The sequence below is a fragment of the Furipterus horrens genome, unplaced genomic scaffold, assembly GCF_987537825.1.
Source record: "Furipterus horrens unplaced genomic scaffold, mFurHor1.1.pri manual_scaffold_2, whole genome shotgun sequence".
NCBI lineage: Eukaryota > Metazoa > Chordata > Mammalia > Chiroptera > Furipteridae > Furipterus > Furipterus horrens.
Window position 1 is genome coordinate 91,334,378 of NW_028327172.1, and position 22,597 is coordinate 91,356,974.

Below are 22,597 nucleotides of genomic sequence, written 5' to 3' on the forward strand. Positions count from 1 at the left end.
TTTTTTCTTTTTTTTTTTTTTTTTAATGCTCAATCCACTGAGCCACAGCAGCCAGGGCTATGTTGATGGTTTCTTATGCTGTGCAGAAGCTTTTTAGTTTGATATAGTCCCACTTGTTTATTTTTTCATTTGTTTCCCATGCCCTGTGAGACATATCAGCAAAAACATTGCTCTAAGAGATGTCTGCGATTGCACTGCCTATTTTTTCTTCTAGGATTTTTATGGTTTCTCAACTTACATTTAAATCTTTTGTAAATTTGAGTTTATTCTTGCGTATGGTATAAGTTGGTGGTCTAGTTGCAATTATTTGCACATATCTGTTTAATCTTCCCAGCACCATTTATTAAAGACAGTGTTTTTACTCTGTTGTATGCTCTTGACTCCTCTGTCAAATATTAATTGACCATAAAAGTCTGGGTTGATTTCTGAGCTCTCTGTTTTGATCCATTGATCTATGTGCCTGTTATTGTGCCAGTACTAGGTTGTTTTATTTAATTAGCTTTGTAGTGTAGTTTGATATCCGGTATTGGGATCCCTCCAACCTTGTCCTTCTTTCTCAAGATTGCTGAGCCTATTTGGGGTCTTTTTGGTTCCATATAAATTTTTGGAATATTTGTTTTAGAACTGTGAAGTATGTCATTGGTATTTTAATAGGAATTGCATTGAATCCATAGATCGCTTTGGCAAATATGGACATTTTAATGATGTTAATTCTTCCAATCCATGAATAGAATATGCTATATGCTTCCACTAGTTGTATCTTCTGCTATTTCTTTCTTTAATGTCCTATAGTTTCCTGAGTACAGGTCTTTTTTCTTCTTGGCTATCTGTATTCTTAGTTACCTTATTTTTTTGTTGTTGCAATAGTAAATGGGATCGTTTTCTTAGTTTCTCTTTCAGAGTTCATTATTGGTGTATAAAAAAGCCAATCTCTTGATATTGATTTTGTATCCTACTGCTTTGTCAAATTCATTTATTAGATATAAATGTTTTCTGGTGGAGCCTTTAGGGTTTTTTATGTGCATCATCACATCATCTGTGAATGGTGACAGTTTTACTGCCTCCTTTCCAATTTGGATGTTTTTATTTCTTCTTGTCTGGTCACTGTGGAAGTGGACATCCCTGTCTTGTTCCTGATCTTAAGGGAAACACTTCTAGTTTTTGCCTATTTATTATGATGTTAGCTATAGGTTTTTCATATATGGCCTTTATTATGTCGAGGTGTGATCCATCTATTCCCACTTTGCTGAGAGGTGTTTTTTTTTAATCATAAATGAGTGCTAGATTTTATTGAATGCTTTTTCTGCATCTATGATATGATCATGTGATTTTTATATTTCATTTCATTTATGTGATGTGTCCTATTTGTTGATTTTCAGATTTTTACCTACCTTGTATCCCCAGAATAAATCCCACTTAATCATGGCGTATGATCTTTTAAATATATTGCTGGATCTGGTTTTCTAACATTTTGTTGAGGATTTTAGTATCTATGTTCATCAGGTATATTGGCCTATAATTTTCTTTTTATTGTGTCTCTATTTGGTTTTGGAGTTAGAATAATGATGGCCCCATAAGAAGAGCTCGTCCAAGTATTTCCTCATTTTGAATTTTCTGGAATAGTTTGAGGAGGATAGGTGTTAATTCCTCTTTGAATGTTTGGTAAATTCACCTGTGAAGCCATCAGTCCAGGACTTTTGTTTGCTGGGAGTTTTTTTTAATTAACTGCTCAATTTCATTCGTCATTGTTGGTCTGTTCGGGTTTTCTGATTCTTCCTGATTGAGTTTTGAAAGATTGTTATGTTTCTAGGAATTTGCCCATTTCACTCAGGTTGTGCAATTTGATGGTATGTAATTGTTCATAGTATTTTCTTATAATTTTTTGTATTTCTTTGATGTCATTTTTTACTTCTCTTTTTTTCTGATTTTATTTGGGTCTTCTCTCTTTGTTTCTTGATAAGTGTAGCTAAAGGTTCATTAATATTTTTTATCTTTTAAAAGACCAACTCTTCATTGATTTTTCCTATTTTTTTTTTAGACTCTCATTTATTTCTGCTCTCATATTTATTATTTCCTCCATTCTGCTTACTCTGGGCTTCTCTTATTCTTTTTCTAGTTTTTATAGGTATAGGGTTAGATTGCTTATTTGATATTTTTCTTGCTTCTTGAGATAGGCTTGTAAATGGTACAAACTCTCCTTCAGGACTGCTTTTACTGTGCCCCATAGATTTTGGGTTGTTCTGTGTTCATTTGTTTCCAGGTAATTTTTAATTTTTTCCCTTGATATTATTGGTAACCATTCATTGTTTAATAACGTGCTATTTGGTCTTTATGTATTTCAGTGTTTTTTTGAGTTTTTTAATTGTAGTTGATTTCTAGTTTCATGCCATTGTGATCTAAGAATATGCTTGATATTTCAGTCTCCTGGAATTTTTTAAGACTTATTTTGTGTCCTAACCTGTGGTCTCTCCTTTAGAATGTTTCATGTGCACTTGAGAAGAATGTATATTCTGCTGCTTTGAGATGAAATGTTCTATAAATATTAGTTAAATACATCTGGTCTAGCTTGTTGTTTTAGGTAGTTGTTTCTTTGTTCATTTTTATATCTGGAACATTTACCCACTAAGGCCATACCAGCCTGAAGGCGCCTGAACTCCTCTGATCTTGGAAGATTATCCAATGATGGCCGTGGGGTGTTAAAGTCCCCGAACATGATTGAATTGCTGTTGATCTCTCCCTTAAAGTCCATCAAGAGTTTTAATTTATTCAGGAGTTTCTATACTGTGTGCATATATGTTTACAAGGGTTATTTCCTCTTTTTGGATCAATTCCTTTAGTACTAGGTAGTGACTTTCTTTGTTTCTTGTTGTGGCCTTTGTTTAGAAGTGTTTTTTTGTTGTTTTTTTGTTTTGTTTTTTTTTTTGTCAGATATAAGTATTGCTAACCCAGCTTTTTTTTTTTTTTCCATTTCCATTTGCAAGGAATGTTTTTTCCATCTCTTATTTTTCAGCCTGTTCCTATCTTTTGTTCTGAGTTGGGTCTCTTATAGACAGCATATATGGGGATCACATTTTCTTTTCCATTCACTCACCCTATGTCTTTTGATTGCAGCATTTAATCCATTTACATTTAAGGTTATTATAGATAGGTACTTATTTTTGACATTTCATTCTTTATACCCATGTTTCTCTCTCTCTCCATTTCTTCTTAAAACAGTCCCTTTAACGTTTCTTGTATTTCTGGTTTGGTGGTGATGAACTCCTTTAGCCTATTTATCTGGGAAGCTGTATTTTGCCTTCAGTTTTAAATGATAACCTTGCTAGATAGAGTAGTCTTGGTTTCAAGTCCTTGCTTTTCATTACTTTGAATACTTAATGCCAGTTCTTCTGCCTGAAGTGTTAATGTTGAGAAATCTACTGACAGCCTTATGGGAACTCCCATGTAGGTAACTGTTTTTTTTCTTGCTGCTGTGAGAAACGCTCACAATAAAAACACCGAGACACAGGACTTCAGCAGTAACCAAGGCAGTTGTTTATTCACAAATCTGCAGCTCTGGGTGCAGCCAAAAACCCAAATCAAAGGTGCGCGCCAATACACAGAGCAGTCTGCTTTTATCCTAACATGAGTAAACCCTTCTTCCCCCCTTCCCCTCCTTCTCCTTCTCTGTTTTTCCATGCTGGATACTCTGGAGTTAAAATCTAACACAATTAACTAAATTAACTGAGTGTGATCTGGTTATAGATCTGTCTCCAGCTTTCCTTTGAAATTTCCCTAACTTGTTTGCTGGGCTGCCTAGCTACACAGTCCTATTTCCCAGAGTTTGGTGATGAGTATCTTTCCCCTTTGTTCTCAGAAGCATTTGTGCTGAGCTGCAGAATGCCCCCTTCCTAATTTGTAAATGTGGTAATACTGTTAACTGGCTCAGAGACCCTCTAATTACATTTGTCCTTTGCTGCTAATTATTTTCTACTGGTTTGAGAGTCACCAATTACCTTGCCCCTTACATGGCCTTTAAGATTCTCTCTATCTTTAACCTTTGCTATTTTAATTATGTTATGTCTTGGTGTGGATCTCTTTGGGTTCATGTTGATTGGTACTCTTTGTGCTTCCAGAACTCGTATGACTTTTTTTTTTTTTTACCAGGTTAAAGTCCTTTTCATGTCATTATTTCTTCAAACAGATTTTCTGTCCCTTGCTCACTTAACTCTCCTTCTGGTACCCCTGTCTTGTGGATATTTTTACTTTTCATGTTGTCCCAAAGTTCCCTCAAACTATCCTTGTTCTTTTTAATTATTTTTTTCTCTTTGTTGCTCTGATTGGATATTTTTTTCTATCTTGTCTTTCAAATAGCTGATTTGATCCTCTGCTTCATTCAACCTACTTTTAATTTCTTCTAGTGTATTCTTCTTTCCAGATGTTGCATTCTATATTTCTGAGTGGTTTTTATTCATGATCTGTGCCCTATTTTATGCTGATATTCTAAGTTCTTTGAGCATTCTTATAACCATTACTTTGAACTCTGTGTTTTATAAATTGCTTGCCTCCATTTCATTTAACTTTTTCTGGAGTTTCCTTCTTTTCTTTCATCTGGGGGTTGTTTCTTTGTCTCCCCATTTTAGCTGTCTCTTTGCATTTGTTTCTATGTATTAGATATAACTGCTATGATGCACAATCCTCTTGGGATGGCTTATGTAGTTCTTGTTCTGTGGAACCCATTGGTGTAGTCTCCTTGATCTCCTGAGCTAGATGCTCTAGGACTGTCGTCCCTCGGGTGGATTTATGTGGACTCTCCTATTGTAATTGGGTCTTGGTCGTTGTTGGCTCATTTGTGGGTGGGATCTCAGACTGGCTGATTGTGAGGCTCGACCTGGACTACATCTGCAAGCTGTTTTATAGGTGCTGACAAAACGAAAGAAAAAAATAGAAAAAGGAAAATCCCAAATAATAACAAAATAATAAAGAATAAGAAAATAATAATAAGGAAAAAGGAATATGAGAAGAAAAAGGGGGAGAAAAGAATATAAAAGGAAACAAGGAAGAGAAAAAAACAAGAATAAAGAACAGGAAAAGGAAAATAGGAAAACAAAAGAAAAAAATAGAAGTAAAAAATTTAAAAAGTAGAAAAAGAGAAGGGAAGAGAAAAATAAGAAATTTGAAAGCAAACAGGATAAAAAAGAGAAAGAAAAAGAAATAATAAAATAATGAAAGAGACCAAAGTTGAGTTTGTTCTAACAGAGTTCAGTGCCTGTTAGGCTCTTTCTTTAGATCCTACTCCAGTGTTTCTGAAACTGGCCACTTAGTGTGCTAGTTCCGAGCCTTTAATGAGGTTCTCTGGTGCAAGTCAATGTCAGATGCTGTCCATGTCTGGCCCTCAGCAACCTTTTGGAAGCTATAGGTGATCCACAGTTTGTGACTTCCTCTGCTGGGCCTGGCTGTACATGGGAGGGACCAAGCTGCTCTTTACCAGTGTAGAGCCCAGGGATAGGTCAACATATATTCAAGACACTCCAGGATCCATCTTCCCCTGCCTGTTTGCTGTCAGTCTCAGTCACTGAAAAGGCTATTTCTGAAAGAGCTTTTGGAGGAATTGGGAGGATGGAACCCCTGAATCTCATGTGATGGGGAGGTGATGTTCAAACTTCCGGGAAGATGATGGGTGTTTCCCCCCACCTCAGAGCTACGCATCTGTAACTGTCCTGGATTATTTCCCTGACCTTTGCAGGGCAAAGCCCCTTGTAGGCATTCAGGTAGGGGCCTTCAGATCCCAGAGGTGGGGTTTGCCAGAAACAGGAAGAGTATTTCCTTCAGCTCTCCTGTGAGGGGGACATGCCAGTCAAGTTTCTGGAAAAGTGGAGGGAATGGCCCCATCACAAAGCTAGTCACTGACACCCCTTGATCCTTAGCCAGGGTTAGGATGCAGAGTGGAGTGAGCAGTATTCCAGAGGGTGGGGTGAGTGGTATCCAAGAGGATGAGGCAAATCGTATCCCAGAGGGTTGGGTAATTACTTTTCCCCAGGCTGGTGCCTCTGGGAAGGGTGTGCTCCTCTCAGTAAAATCGCTGCTGAAGTATCATGGGGATGACTCAGTACGGGGATCTTTGTAGGTGCTTTCACATGTCTCCCACCTGTTTCCCACTCCAAACTCCTCTCAGGTTACTCCTGTTCTCACCGCCCTCTTTTTGCCAGATCCCAGAGTGAGTCACTGTGAACAAAAATCTTGTTCTTTGGCCCTTTAAAAAGTGTGACTTTTATTTCCAGCGGGCTCCATCTCTTCTTAGCATTGAGAAACCCTGGTGCCTTTCACCACTGATGTTACATGGGTAGCTGATCCCAACTCTGGCACTCCAGGCTGGGGTCTAGGCTTAAATTCTCAGGGGGAACCTCCCGCAGCCAATATATCCCTGTAGGGCTGGCTCCTTTTTCAACCTCACCGTTCCTACCAGTCTCAGGGTGGTTTTGGCCTATCCTTGGTTGAACGTTTCCTCTTCAGATAGTCTTCAGTTGGCAATTCAGGGTGGATGTTCCCCAATTTAGTTTTATTTCCAGTTTTGTCCTTGCAAGAGATGTGAGAAATATCCACCTACTCTGTTACCATCTTGAAACTCCGAGCCTGGCATTGTTGATAGCTGACCTGTGTTTCAGCATAACCTCTTCCAAGTCCCTCCCAACTCTAGCACAAGAGGATACCAACCACAGATTACTTTGTAGCTCCCACCAGGTGGCACACACCGGGCATATACAGGGGCTGACACAAGAGCCACTCCTTAGAGGCTACAGAACCAACAAACGTACCCCAAGCTGCCTTCAGACCACACCAGAACAACACTCTACCAGCTGTACCTATGACAAATCAGATGGGTGGATTCAGCTGCCACTGTAGTCCTGCTAAAGCAACTCCCATTCCATGGGATCAGCCTTGCCCTTGCAAAACAACTCTTTTGATGTAGTCGTGGCCATCCCTTAAAGCTAGTCAGCCTAAGATCACTCCCACCCACTGATGTACCAAAAGCAATAGAGACTCAACTCTTACAGGAGGAAACACATAACCCACACAGGAGATACCTTGAGAGCACCCAGCTCAGATGGACAGGTAGATTGTGCAAGTGTGCCCTGTGGGATACCTACTATATAAGGCCATTCTGCCAAGAATGGGAGACATAGCAGATCTACCTAATACATAGACACAAATAGAGAGTCAGCCAAAATGTGGAGACAAAGAAATATGTTTTGAAAGAAAAGATGGGACAAAACTCCAGAAAAATAACTAAATAAAATGAAGAGAATCTACTAGATACAGAGTTCAAAACCCTTGTTATAAGAATGCTCAGCAACCTTAGGGGAAGAATAGCTGAACTCAATGAGAACTTGGACAGAGATTAGATACATAAATAAGGAGATAGAAAGCTTTAAAATGAACCAGTTGGAAGTGAAGAGTACAGTAACAAAAATGAAGAAAACACTAGAGGAATCAGCAGATTAGATGAAGAAGAGCATTAAATCTTTGATCTGGATGAAAAGGTAGCAGAAAACTCCCAAGTAGAATAGCAAAAAGGAAAAAAAAAAACATTAAAAATAGTGAGGATAGTTTATGGGACCTCTGGGACAACAACCAGTATACCAACATTTGTATCATACAGATGCCAGAAGAAGAGGGAGAGCAAGGGATTAAAACCTATTTGAAGAAATAAAGACTGAAAACTTCCCTAGCCTGGTGAGGGAAATAGACATGCAAGTCTATGAAACACAGAAAGATCCAAAACAAGATGAACCCAAAGAGGCCCACACCAAGACACATTGTAATTAAAATGCCAAAGGTAAAAGACAGAGAATCTTAAACACAGCCAGCAGATAGTTATGCCCAAGGGAGCTCCTGTAAGACTGCCAGCTGTTTTCTCAACAGAAACTTTGCAGGCCAGAAGGGATTTTCACAAAATATTCAAAGTGATGAAAAGCAAAGACCCACAACTAACATTGGTCTCCCCAGCAAGGCTATCATTTAGATTCAAAGGAGAGAGAAAAAGCTTTCCAGACAAGTAGAGGCTAAAAGATTTCATCACCAATAAACCAGTATTACAAGTAATGTTCAAGGGACTTATATAAGTAGAAAAAATAAAAATAAAAAATTAAAGAAGATATAGAAAAGAAAAACTTTCTCACAAAGGCAAACACTTAGTAAAAGCAGAAAGTTAGAACATAGTAGAAAAGGCAAAAGTAGGAAGATCGTGTGTAATTACAACAATCAAGTGAGGGATACACACAAAGACACATGAAAGAATATTAAAAATAATGACAAAATCATAAATGTGAAGGGGGTGAGTAAAAATTGTTATGACATTAGAATGTATTAAGTGACCATCAGCTTAAAATAGACTCTTATAAACATAGCTTGGTATAGATGAAGCATATGATAACCGCATAGCAAAGATCTGTAAGAGATATTCAGTGAAGAAAGGAATCTAAACATAACACTGTAGAAAGTCATCAACATAATAAGAGAATAAGAAAGAAACAGAGAGGAAATGCAAAAACAAACCATTAATAAAATGGCAATAACTGCATAGCTATGAATAATTACTTTAAATGTAAATTAACCAAATGCTCCGAGCAAAACACATAGGGTGGCTGAATGGATAAAAAAATAAGACTGATACATATAATGCCTAGAGACCCACGGTAGATCTAAAGGCACAACACAGTATGAAAGTAAAGAAATGGAAAAAGGCATTTCTACAAATGGAAATGAAAAAAAAAAATAGCCAGTGTAGCAATACTTAGAGAAAATAGAATTGAAAACAAGTGCTGTAACAAGAGACAAACAGGGCATTTCATAATGATAAAGGAATCAATCCAACAAGATGGTGTAACTGCTGTAAACATCTATGCACCCAGTGTAGGAGTATCTAAATGTATAAAACACATAGTGATGGACATAAACAGAGAATTTGATAGTAAGACAATAATAGTAGGGGACCTCAACCACCCCATTGACATCAATGAATATATAATCCAGACAGCAGATCAACAAGGAAAACAGTGGCCTCAAATGATACATTACATAAGATGTACATAATTGATATGTTTACGACATTACAACCCAGAGCAGCAGAATATACATTCTTCTCAGGTGCATATGGAACATTTCTCAGGACAAGCTACATGTTAGGCCACAAAACAAGTCTCAATAAATTAAGGAAGGAAGTAATGTCAGTTATCTTCTCTGATAACAGTAATACGAGACTAGAAATTAGTAACAAGAAAACTGAAAAACACAAACACGTGGAGGCTAACTAAAATGCTACTAAACAATGAAGAGATTAACAGTGAGATCAAGGAATATATCAAAAGATACCTTGAGACAAATGAAAATGAAAATAATGACCAAAATCTATGGGGCACAGGCAAAGCAGTTATAAGAGGGAAATTTCTAGCAATACAAGCCTACCACAAGAAACAAACAAAAAATCTCAAGTAAATTACACTGGGAAACACAATTTTCGATGAGTTAGATCTGATGCTTGTTTTTGACTAACTTTTGGCATCTGAATCCAATAATGACCTCAGTTTTTCTCTATCACATCAACATTTTAAGGTACAGGATACCCTCCCTTTGTCCCAAAAATCATGCAAAATGTACATACAAAGGACAATAAAAAATTACCTGAATATACTGTTTATTTAGAGTTATTCATATAAAGGCTATATATTATTACTGTAAGTCAAATTGTGTAAAAGTAGTAAACTTCTGATACCAAACACATATTAAGGTAAAAATTTACGCTTATAGCTTTTCTTGGAGTGTCCAGCCTGTGAATAATCTCACCTGCTGCTCCAACAATAGTCAGCCATCATATGTACATCCCATCTACCCTAATACCATGCCTCCATGACCTTCAAATCTTGATGGAATCATTCACCTTGCTCATCACTGACTGCACCAAGGTTTTTTGGGAAGTTGGCAAGATGGCTATGCAGAAAAACGCACCCTGATACTCATGTTGCAACCACGCATTTTGAAGCTCTCCAAGAGTTTCTGGACAATTTCGGTGTAATTCTATGCTTGTGTATTTCCAAAAATGTCCTTGATGAAGTTTTTGAATGACAACCAAGCATTTTTTTGGAGTTCTGACATTGTCCTGATGAAATGTTCATCTTTAACGAGCTGCTGAATCTGTGGACCATCAAACACACTGGCCTTCATCTTTTCAAACGACATGCTAGGAAATGCCAAAATGAGATACTTGAAACAGTCTCCTTCAGTTGGCAAAGCTTTAACATATTGCTTCATGATACCCAGTTTTATGTGCAGAGGTGGGAATATAATGTTCTTTCTGTCAACAAGTGGCTCATGTAGAATGTTTGGATCACCAAGTTTGAGGTTAGATCTTGGAGGCCAATTTGACTCCACTCAATTCTCACAAGCTCTGCTGTACCACATACACAGAAAACAGGGATACTTGGTGTTCCCGCATTGCTGACCAAGAAGGAAGCAGACCATTTTAAGGTCAACACAGATGATCCAGTTGTGCTTGTGATATTGCAACAGATCAATGACTTTATGTCTTCATATTCTTCATGAAAACAAACTGAATGGCCAATTGTACTGCACCAAATAAATTACCATTGTGGAGGAGGACACACTTCAAGCTCCGCTTTGAGCTATCGATGAACAGTCACCATTCAGTTACATTCTAGATTGGAATTCTGAATTCCTCCATTAAACCATGTATGTTATGGCAATACACAAAGCCACTGTCACTTCAAAAGTACTGCAGAAATGCACTTTCTTTTGATCAAAAGTAGGATACCTTCGCTCCTTTTTCAAGCAAGTTTTTCTTGTGCAGCCTTGGTGCTAGGAGTTCTGAAGCGTTTTTGGATAGTCACAAATCTCGTGCCAAATTATTCAGCTCATACTGATCAAATCCCTTACGAACTGAGTCATCTTCAATTTCATAGTTTTCGTTACTGTCACTTAGTTCTTCACCATACTCCTGTTTTTCAAAAGAGGGTAGTTCAATGAAACTGGCCCTGGGATTTCAGCTGAGTGAGGCACTGGGCATTTAACTGATGGTAGACTAGGATACTCTATTCTACGTTTTTTTTCTTGTTATATCCTGATGTTTTCACTATACAAACTAACAGTCACTTGAATGATCTCTGGCTCTCGCCAAACCATAGGTATGCCAAATGCCAGTTTATCATGTGTTCTCTTCATCCACATTCGTAAACTTGACACACTGCTTGCACATCTTGTGAGGGGCCCAAGTCTTATCTTGGTCACCAAGTTTTACTTTAAAATATGCAAAATAGGCTTGCCTGGCAAATGTGCTGATGTTTGTCCTTTGGGAATGGTAAAATTGCCACAGGTAGAACAAAATGAATCAGGATTGTTTAGGCACTTAGGACGAGAAATAGCAGAGGCAGACATGATCCGAAGGAAAGGAAATTAAGTACATAATGCAAATAAAAAAATAAATTCTGCTAAGTCCTTGTATACAGACAAGAACTTGGACTACACTTCGGAATATGATTCACTAATAGAGCAACACACAACTTCTCACCACACTGTCTCATGTGTAACTGAATAACCTAGACAAGTATGAACCTGTCACTGGTCTCCGAGGTCCTCCCCCACCCATTCAAGGGAGGTTTGCTCTCAGCCAACAGGAGAGCACTAGTGCTTCCCTTGATTCAGGCACAATCCAGCCTAGAGTGGTTGCATTAAGATAAGCTGTAGAAAAAAAACGACGTAATAGAAGAAAACTAACTGCAGTTTTGAAATCAGCATGCCTATTTAAGTCTAAAACAGGAATTGTGTTAAAAATTGTTCCCCAGTGTTATCTAACTATACATCTGAAGGAACTAGACAAAGGAGAATAAACAAAGCCCAAAGTGAGCAGAGAGGGAAGGGGTAAACAGGGATCAAAGCTGAAATAAATGAAATATAGTTCAATAAAAAAGTATAAACTATCAGTGAAACCAAGACCTGGTCCTTTGAAAAAAATAAAGTTGTAAACCCTTAACCAAGCTCATCAACAAAGGAAAAAAAGAAAGAAAAGAAAAAAGAGGTGGGGGCCAAATAAATAAAATCAGAAACGAAAGAAAAGTGACAACACCACAGAAATACAAATGTTTATAAAGAATTGGAAAACCTGGAAAGTATCCATACATTTTTAGAAATGTACAGATTTCCAAGGTTGAATGGAATCAGTGATCAGAAAAGCTCCCAACAAACAAAAGTACTGAACCACATGGCTTCATAGGAAAATTTTACCTGACATTCAATGAAGAATTAATACCTATTTGAAAACTATTAACCAAAAAAAAAAAAAAAAAAAAAAAATGGAAGGAGGGAAGGCTCCCTGAATTATGTTATGGGGCCAGCATTACCCTGATACCAAAACAAGACAAACAACATAAAGGAAAGAAAATTGTAGGCCAATATTCTTGATGGACCTAGATACAAAATTCCTTAACAATATTAGCAAACCGAATTCAGAATTCAAGAGTAAAGTAAAAAGTTTATGTACTGTACCATGGTCTAATCGGATTTATTCCTGGCATTCTAGGTTAGTTCTGTATCTGCAAACCATTTAGGTTTACATACTACATACACAAAATGAGGGATAAAAACCATTATGATTATAACAATAGATGCAGAAAAATCTTTTGATAAAATTCAGCTTTCATTTATAAAAACTCAGCAAAGTTGTGATACAGGGAACAGACCTCAACGTAAAGGCCATACAAGTCAAATCCACAACTAACGTACTCAGTGAAGAAAAGCTGAAAGTTTTTCTTTTTTTAAAAAAATATTTATTTATTTTTAGAGAGAGGGGAAGGGAGGGAGAGAGAGGGAGAGCAACATCAATGTGTGGTTGCCTCCTGCATGCCTCCAACTGGGGACCTGGCCCGCAACCCAGGCTTGTGCCCTGACTGGGAATTGAACTGGAGACCCTTTGGTTCGCAGGCTGGTGCTAAATCCACTGAACCACACCAGCCAGGGCTGAACGTTTTTAAGATCAATAACAAAACAAGGATATCCATTTTCACCACTTTTATTCAACATTGTATTGGAATTGCTAGCCACAACAATCAGACAATAAAAAGAAATAAAAGGCATCCAGTTTGGAAAGAAGGAAAACTGTTAGTATTTGCAGATGACATGATACTATATATAAAGATCCCTAAATATTCTGTCAGAAAGCTATTAGAACTAACTAGTGAATTCAGTAACAATAGTAAAATACAAAATTAATATTCAGATAAGTCAGTTGCATTTTTATATACCAATTATTAACTAGTATTTCTAAAGAGAAATTAAGAAAACAATCCCATTTACAATTGTATCAAAAAGAAGTTAAATACCTAGGAATAAAGTTAATCAAGGAGTTGAAAGACCTATACTCAGAAAATACTAAGACATTTGAAGAAACAAATTGAAGAAGATAAAAATAAAAGGATAGATTGTGCTCATAGATAGGAGGAATTAACATCGTTAAAATGTTTGTACTTCCCAAAGCAAACTACAGATGCAGTGCAATCATATCAAAATACCAATGTCATTTTTCACAGAACCAGAACAAATAATCTTAAAATTTATATGGAACCACAAAGACCTAGAGTAGATGTCTCAAGAAAGAAGAACACAATTGGAGGAGTCACACTACCTGGTATCAAACTATACTACTGGGCTGTAGTAATCAAAACAGCATGGTCCTGGAATAAAAACAGACACATAAATCAATGGAACAAAATACAGAGTACCGAAATAAACTCAGGCCCATTCAATAAAAGGTATTAGGAAAACTGGGAAGATATGTGCAAAAGAATGAAATTGGGTCACTTTACACCAAATACAAGAATAAATTCAAAATGGATTAAAGACATATATGTAAGACCGCCAAACTATAAAACTTTAAAAGAAAACATAGGTAGTAAACTCTTTGACATCACTCTTTGTATTAGGATTTTGGATGTGTCTCCTCAGGCAAAGAAACCAAAAGGAAAAATAAGCAAATGGGACTACATGAAGCTAAAGTTTTTACACAGCAAAGGGAGTAACTATCAACAAAACAAAAAGCCAACTTACTGAATGGGAGAAAAAACAGTATTCCCTCACTTATCGCCGGTATTATGTTCTAGACCCCCCTGCGATAGGTGAAAATCCGCGAAGTAGGAACCTTACCTTTATTTTAGTATTTGTATATATTTTAAGGCTTTATAAACCCTTCCCACACACTTATAAATCGTTCCCAGTCCCTTATTAACCTTTCCCACTCCCTTATTAACCTTTTCCGCACTTTTATAAACTCTATTTATGTTCTTAAACATATTCTACACTCTTAAACCAATGTAACTTTAACAACATACATATACAGTACCACAAAATCCCGCGATATAGTGAAAAATTTGCGATAAATAATTAAATATATTTTTAAAAATCCCGCAATAAGTGAACCGCGATGTAGAGAGGGGCTACTGTATTCACCAATAATGCATCATATAAAGGGTTAATATCCAAATATGTAGGGAAATCATACACCTTAATACACTCCCCCCAAAAAACCAACAACACCTTACATTTCAATTAAAAGATGTGCAGAGGATCTGAATAAACATTTCTCCAGAGAGGACATGCAGATAACCGATATCTATTAATATGAAATGTTGCTCAACATCACTAGTCATCAGGGAAATGTAAATTCAAACTATAGTGAGATACCATCTGACACCCTTCCAAATGGCTATTATTAAATACTAACAGCAAGTTTGCGAGAGGATGTGGAGAAAAGGGAATCCTTGTGTACTGATAACCACTATGGAAAACATTGTGTTCCTCAAAAAATAAAATATAGTGCTACCATATTACCCAGCAATTTCATTTCTGAGTATCTATCTGAAGAAATCCAAAACACTAATTTGAAAAGATATGCACCCCTATGTTCATTATAGCATTATGAACAGTAAACAAGATATGATAGCAACTTAAGTGTCTTATCAGTAGATGAATGGATAGAGAAGATATAGAACATATATACAATGGAGTATTATTCAGCCATAAAGAAAATCAAATCTTGCCATTTGCAACATGAATGGATCTAGAGGATATTATGCTACGTGAAATTAGAGAAAGGCGAGTATCATATGATTTTAGTGATATGTGGAATCTAAGAAACAAAAAACAAAGCAAAACAATTCCATAGATTTGAACAACAAATAAATGATTGCCAGATGAGAGTGGGGTTAGTTTGATGGGTGAAAAAAGTGAAGGGATTAAGAAGTACAAATTGACAGTTAAAAAATTGTTATGGAAATATTAATACAGCATAGGGAATATAACCAATAACATAATAACTATATGGTATAAGATAGGTATTTTACTAGACTTATGAGGGTGATCACTTCATAAGTTATATAAACATCTAATCACTGTGTTGTACACCTGAAACTAATATAATGTGTGTCAACTATCATTGACAAATAAAAAAATTTTTAAAAAAACACTATACAATCTATCAGATTGCTTTACAATATAAAGATTTGTGCTGTTTTCCATTGTACACCTGATGTCCTCTTATAGAATTCATCATCATTTCTTTCTTCATGAGGTTTGACAACATAGGTTTTGGAGAAAGTCAAAGTGAGGATGAACAGTTTGAAAATGACTTAGAGACAGATCCACCCAACTGGCAACAGCTCGTTAGCCGAGAAGTGTTATTAGGACTAAAGCCTTGTGAAATCAAAAGACAAGAAGTAATTAATGGTAAGTTTAATTAGTTTTTCTTGTTTAAATATATTGAGTTTCGTTAGAGCAAAAAATACCCAGAGCCTTTCTGTTTGCTTCAAAGTTTCTGCTTGCCTTTTGTTTTAAACAAAGGAAATTAATTTATATAGGTGATCCTTGAACTTTAAAACTTGAAAAATCATTGAGACAACATTTACTGTATCACTTTACTTTCAGGCTAAGTTAATTTTGTGCAGAGATTATAAATGAGAATGATATGGCTTAGGTGATTGAACAATCAAGATCATATAGCTGATAAATGATAGGGAGAAAACTAGGATTCAGGTCTTTCTTTATCCTAAAGCAGTGATCTTTATCCAAGCATTTATGTGACAGATGTGACATGACTGCTGTATCCTCTACTATCTTTATTTTTTTTTAATGTTTTTTATTGATTATATTGTTACAACAGTTCCAATTTTCTCCCCCTTGTTCCCTTCCACCCTCCTCTACTATCTTTAGAATATGATTTGAATAAATATACTCTTGTCCCTGATAACATTAAGACATGGTGACATTATAAGTTTGGCCTCAGAAAGGAGGGTTTATAGGCAAATTAGATAATCAAAAGTACTGTTACTTATGAGAAGGGCTCAATTTAAAGGCTATATGATGTTTGGGCTTAGAGTTTTCTAATGTTCTAGTTGTGATTGGTGGGTACTATTGTAAAAAGACAGATGAATTTGGGAGTACACTGTTAACTTTGAAGTACAAGTTTTGGAGTACACTTTTAAGCACCAAACAGATTTGAAGGATGGTTTTCATTTGCCAGTATTAAACTCTTAAAGCCAAAATGGTGGAGGGTTCTATGAATCAAGAAAATGATTTCAGAGATACCACATAGTTTGTAAACTGTAAATAATTATTATATAACTTAGTTGCTAGTTAATCTTAGCTGAAACCTGTAGGTGCTAGACTTTCATGGAATTATTCTAAGTGAGGCAATATTGTATATTTTACCTTTTTTCTCTTTAGAACTGTTTTATACTGAAAGAGCTCATGTTCGAACACTAAAGGTTCTTGATCAAGTATTCTATCAGCGAGTGTCCAGAGAAGGCATTCTGTCACCTTCAGAACTACGGAAAATTTTTTCAAACTTAGAAGATATTCTTCAACTTCACAGTAAGAGAAATTGACTCTGATCTTTGCCCCTAACATTTCCAATAGATAAAAGATTGAGTATATAAAGATAATGTAACAGTAAAATCTTGTTAGTTTTTCTGAAATTATATATGTGAGCACATCTTTGAATATTCCCCCTTAACCCCATACCAGCTTTGCATATAAAGTGTTAAGGCTTAGGATCTAATGTCATTGTTCAAGTTAAAGAACATGAGTAGTCAGAATTACCCTTGAAGATTTCCTGCAGTGTATATGTTCTTAAAAATAAATATTTCATAATATATACATGAATTTTAAAAATAGTAATTGCAGTATATAACTCCATGATGGTATCATTTTCAGGAACTATTTTGTTTGTTTATTTATTTATTTATTTATTGCCGAGAATGCTTGAATAAATATAGAACAATTCTTTCTTGCTGGCTTCCCCTGGTTGTACTCATCTTGGACTTTCTAGTCAGTAGTATCAGTTCCTCTCTTTATAAATCACTGTTTCTCCATGACCCTTAATTTTTCATTTTTCTTTCATTGGGGATGCCCTCACCACCTTTCAATATCTGCCCACCAGATTGAAACCTTTCACTTCTTTAGGGATAATTTTAGGTTTCACTGGCATGCAATGACAAGTTCAGATTTGATTATATCCATTGCCTGTGAACATACACATTTTGAGAGGAACAGTAGGCAGAATCACCTGCACTATTTAAATTTAAGTTCTTTATAAGCATAGTTATAGTCTTGAAGTTAAATGAATGTTTGACTTACTTATCCTTTATGTACTTTGCTAGTTTCCACATTGTTTTATGCTTTGCCACCTATTTTTCAGATAGAGCTCATAAATATCTACAAGGGGGGACCCAAAAAACCTAGAATTTATTTTTTTTAAATTGTGTATTCTTTTATGTTTAAATTTCAGTCACCTTCAAAGTATTCTCCATGTGAGGCAGTGCATCTATTGAGATGTTTTTTTCCACTGCTTAAAACAGTTTTTGAACTCGTAGATTTGAAGGTGCTTCTGCCGGTTTTTGTTTTCACTTCTTCTACATCGGTAAAATGTTTCCCTTTGAGGACTTTCTTCATCAGAGAAACAAAAAGTTGCTTTGGGCAAGATCAGGTGAATACGGAGGGTGGGCCATGGGGGTCATGCTGGTTTTGGTCAAAAACTGCTGAACACTCAGCTCAGTGTGGGCAGATGCGCTCATAAATCACCCATTGTGAAATAAATAAGTGCACTGAAAGAGTCTTAAAAAAAAAAAAGTTACTGAAGCCAAACAGCCAACATCAGCTAGTACACTGATACAGATGGGTTCCTAGAACACTCACCCAGTGAGGGAAGCCTGCCCTCCAGAAGATAATTCTAGTTTGGGGGAGTCCCCCCTTATAGATGTATGAGAATTGTGTCCAAACTTATTTTAAGGAGAAAGTTTAAATTCTTGCTACTAGTAATTCAGCCTGAAATTTTTTTCCATTTTAATTTTCCCCATTAGTTGAGTTGAATGAGCAAATGAAAGCCGTTCGAAAGAGGAATGAGACCTCTGTTATTGATGAAATTGGGGAAGATTTGCTGACCTGGGTAAGAAAATCTGCTATTTTATTTTAATATTTTTATAGCTATTTGAAAATCAGATTCAAGTAATTAACCTTTCCAAATATGCAAACTCATCCATTTTGCAAAGCTAATGTAAAGATGAAGAATCCAGAGTATGTGTTCTTTGGTTAATGTCTTTATTAAGTGCTCACTCAAACTAAGTGCTGTTTTTAAAAAATCAAATTAAAGATTCTAGTTCTTTGTGTTTAAAGAATGTAGAGTAAAATGAATTTTCATAAAAATAATTTAACTGATATAGAATTTTAGCTATCTTCTGTCTAAATCTCAGAATTATACTGCACATTAAAAAATTGTAGATCCAGAATTTACAATCACAAAAGTAGAAAAGTGAAAATTACTTAATTTTATATATATAGTACAGTACAATAATTCAGAGACTATAGTAGCTATTTATCAAGTTGTGTTTATTTTTCTTTCTGACTCTTTGTCAGTATATGTCCCACAATATATATATTTAGGTGCCAAGCACTGTGCTAGGAATCGTCGGCGGCGGCAGCCGTCCGTCTCGAGAGACGATGGTGTAGGTTCTTAAGAGTCTATCTGCACCACCGAGAATGGTTGTGCAGTCCGACTCGGGAGTGACACGGTATCTGTCTCCTCCCGTGTTGAATCGACATCTTGCGATGAAGCTACAGAGCCTGGGCAGGGTGATATGGAGGGTCTGCTGTTGCCCATGCAGCAGACCCCCCCTCTCTTCGCAGCTGAAGGGTCCAAGGGAAAGACGGAGTCAATACAGCTTGGCTTCAGGTGCGCCGCAGGAGTTGCCGGTGTTGACTACAACGTCAAACCGCCTTAGGGACTCCGGCTCCAGATTTTCTGTCGGGGTTTACTCCCTTAGCCTTTCCCCTGAAGAGGTATGCCGCAAGGCAGCGGAGGTTTTTTGGAGTCAGAGTTTTCCTTCTCTGATGTACCCTGACTGGAAGATCGAACCAGCGACACTTAGCTTGCAGGCCGACGCTCAATCCACTGAGCCAAACCAGCCAGGGATGAAAATGTTAAAATACAGCACAGTATTCTGCAGATGCAACAGTAAACAGAATAAAAGTAGCCAACTAAGGAGGAGAAATCAATGTGTAATTGACCAGTGTATGTAAGCAATGACTAAGCCTCCCTTCTAGGAGGCAGGGCTTTGGCTATGAATCCCCGTCTCTTTTACTTGCTGCACGTAAATAAAACTATGTTGCCACACCACCTCTCATTTTTTAATAGAGCACCCCAAGTGGCAAACCCTTTGAATTCGTTAACAGCAATGTGAGACACTAAGGTGGACATAATGGAGGCAGCTGTGGGCATGCTGGGGTGATGAGATGAAGACAAGGGGAAGAAGTGATGCTTCCTCATCCAATAAGGGCCAGTGAGCAGAGCCTAGGGCAGGACATAGGATGTGGACAGGCTTCATTGCTCTCTGCCACTCAAGCTGATTTTGTTGTGAGCTTGTATAGTATGTTCATCTGAGGTGTTAGAAATTCCAGCAATTTAAACGTATTCATTTCACAATGTCCTCCAGAGCCAAAAGTGGCTTTTGTATTATTTGCTATTTTGGATTTTTAATTTTTTTTTTTATATGAGGGGCATGTTAATACTCACGTCCTTATCTATGCTGTTTTGAAAGTAACCCAAGCCAGCTCAAGGACAAAGGTGGAATTTCTCATAGGAAACAAGGATGTTTCAGGAAGACAAGAATGTCACCAGGGGCTTTTGGGAGCTTGGAACTAGAAAAGGCAAAGCCACTAGAGAGCAAGGCAGCCATCTTCTCAGTCTCTGGGGGCTGCTCCTCTCTGTTCTTTTTTTCTCCAGAGGTATTGCCACCCTAAATTTTCTGAGTTTATAGGGGCTCTGAATCACAGTTCTCCTAGGAAGGAGAATTGGGGCTCAGCTTGGGCAGGTATCCACTCCTGGTCTAATGAGTCATGGCTGCAGCAGGGGTGGGCAACAGTATGTAAGCATGGCTGCCAGGGGCAGTATCTGAGGGAAGAGGAGAAAGGAAGTCACTGTGGGCTGAACAGAAACTCCAGATGTGTCTTCTATAGCTGTTCATATCTTATATGTAACCTGTGCACTTCTTTTACTTTCTCTTCTAATTTCTATATTAATCATTTGTCCAGCTGGTTTCTCCTCCATGTTGAAAGTTCCTGGAGACCAGGGACATGGCCTATACAGCTCTAGCAGGTTGCCTCATACAACGTCCTGCATCTTATGAGGGTTTCAGCAGAGAATATAAGTCGGCTGTTTTAACATCTCAAACTACAGCTTCATCAAGATTAGACGCACTTTGTTCTAAGACTTATACTCAAGGGATTTTTAAGATTCTTGTGCTTAACTGAGTGAGACTTAATATCCCTAATCCAAAAGTAAAATACTATTAAGAATGTTATTTTATAATTTCATAAAATCAAAGAGGATTTCTTCGATAATAACCTATGGCAAAGTGGGGGGAGCTATTAGTAGAAAAGATCTCTTAAGGTTCCTTCTGGTGGCCAGATTCATAAATGTCACATAAGAACTTATTCATGGAGAAATTAAATCATGGAGAAATTAAGAGGCATGTTTTGGGGGCAGTTGTTGGCAGAACTAAGATACCACTGAGTTCCTCAACTCAGATCCCTGTTCCAGCCATCGGGCTGCCCCTAATGGGCTGGTAGTGCAGCTATGATTGTGCTGTATGGTGTTCCTAGTAGACACAATGCTTTCAGAGGCAAGAAAATGACCTTTGCAGCTTCTGACCCTCGCAAATTGAGTGACCTTTCCAATTTTACTCATCAGCAAGCAGTTGCAACTCCATCCTTAGAGAAGAGACCAAATCGTTGCAACTTTTCTTACTGTGCTGTTTTGTGCTTGGTGATAGCAATAGTCACTAAAAATCACTAAAGTTTACAGAAATTATTTTACCTTTGAATATTTGTTCCCTAAAAGCAGTTAGAAGAGCAAGACACTGGAGGAATGAGCTAAACTCCACATATCTGAGAACAAACTCACAAAGTTGCTAATGATTATTCTTCTGTGTTTGAGTGGTTATCTTGCAAGATGTTGTATCTTTAAAAACTTGGTTTTGAATTCTAGGTTTTTAATTGTAGGCTTGTCATATGGATCCTTCTGAAAAGAATGAATGAAGGCTTAGTTCCAAAGAAGGCAAATTTAGATTTATTTAGACTTAGGTCAGATCACTCTTGAAACATAACTATATATAGCAAAGGCAGACACCAAACCCTTCACTGATAAGGCAGGTGTCTATCCTGTCCCCCAACACCACTCCAGTGTCTGTGACCCCCTAGCACACCAACCTTGGGAAATGACACCTCTCATTCCTTCCATTACCCGGCTCATCTACATGACCCTAGTGGTGTTTGTCAAGCAGTCATAATGAATATACCTGCCCCCGTCTGTCCCTGTGGCATGCCGGAAAGCCACAAATAGGCTTCAAAGCAGCAAGAGGCAGCAGAGGAGCATCATTGCACTGTTGTCATCAGCTGGTGGTGTCCTGCACTCTCTCCATCCTTGGCTCTCTGGTCCAGGCATGAGTCCCTCACACTGATTCTCATGTTTGGCCCCATTGATAAGAGCCAGAGTTGTTGCTGTCTTCATTCAGGCAGTTTTAAAGCATGTTAAGAGCGATTCAGACTGCTCTGGTTGACAGGACTATCTCTGGTGAGAGAGATAGTGTGACAAGTGTGCGAGGTGCTGACCTTGGGGGTATCCATATTAGGAATGTCACACAACCTATGGGCTCAGGCAGCAAAACAGGACGATGGAACAGAGGGGTCACAACAATCCTCCCTGACCACATCTCCATCTGTTACACCCTCTCTTGAGCATCTCGAGAAAGTGGGGAGAGGCCTGAAATGTCACAGAGTTCAACTCCCTCCCCCATGCTGTGTCTTATCTATTTCATCTCTGTGATGGAATACTTCCAAGGGTGGGGACCTCATTACCTTTCAGGGCACACCACTCTGTTTGTGGAGAGGAGGGCTAGAAAGTTCTACTAAACTGGACATAACCTAATATCCAAGAGCAGGAGAATGGTTGAATGTGGAAGAGCGTGCTAGGAATAAAGGCAATCAAAACAGACATGGCTCTTGCTCTAGC

General features: G+C 37.4%; 1 protein-coding gene across 3 annotated transcripts in view; it reads left to right on the forward strand.

Annotated features, from left to right (window-relative positions):
• The window catches only part of ARHGEF12 (Rho guanine nucleotide exchange factor 12), a 124,913-nt gene that overhangs the window by 54,373 nt on the left and 47,943 nt on the right, over positions 1 to 22,597 (forward strand). For all 3 annotated transcript variants that reach the window (XM_090266137.1, XM_090266138.1, XM_090266136.1), the window contains 3 exons: positions 15,608 to 15,762; positions 16,759 to 16,905; positions 18,393 to 18,478. In XM_090266137.1, coding sequence (XP_090122263.1) covers positions 15,608 to 15,762; positions 16,759 to 16,905; positions 18,393 to 18,478 — 388 coding nt within the window. The remainder of the gene's footprint in view (positions 1 to 15,607; positions 15,763 to 16,758; positions 16,906 to 18,392; positions 18,479 to 22,597) is intronic.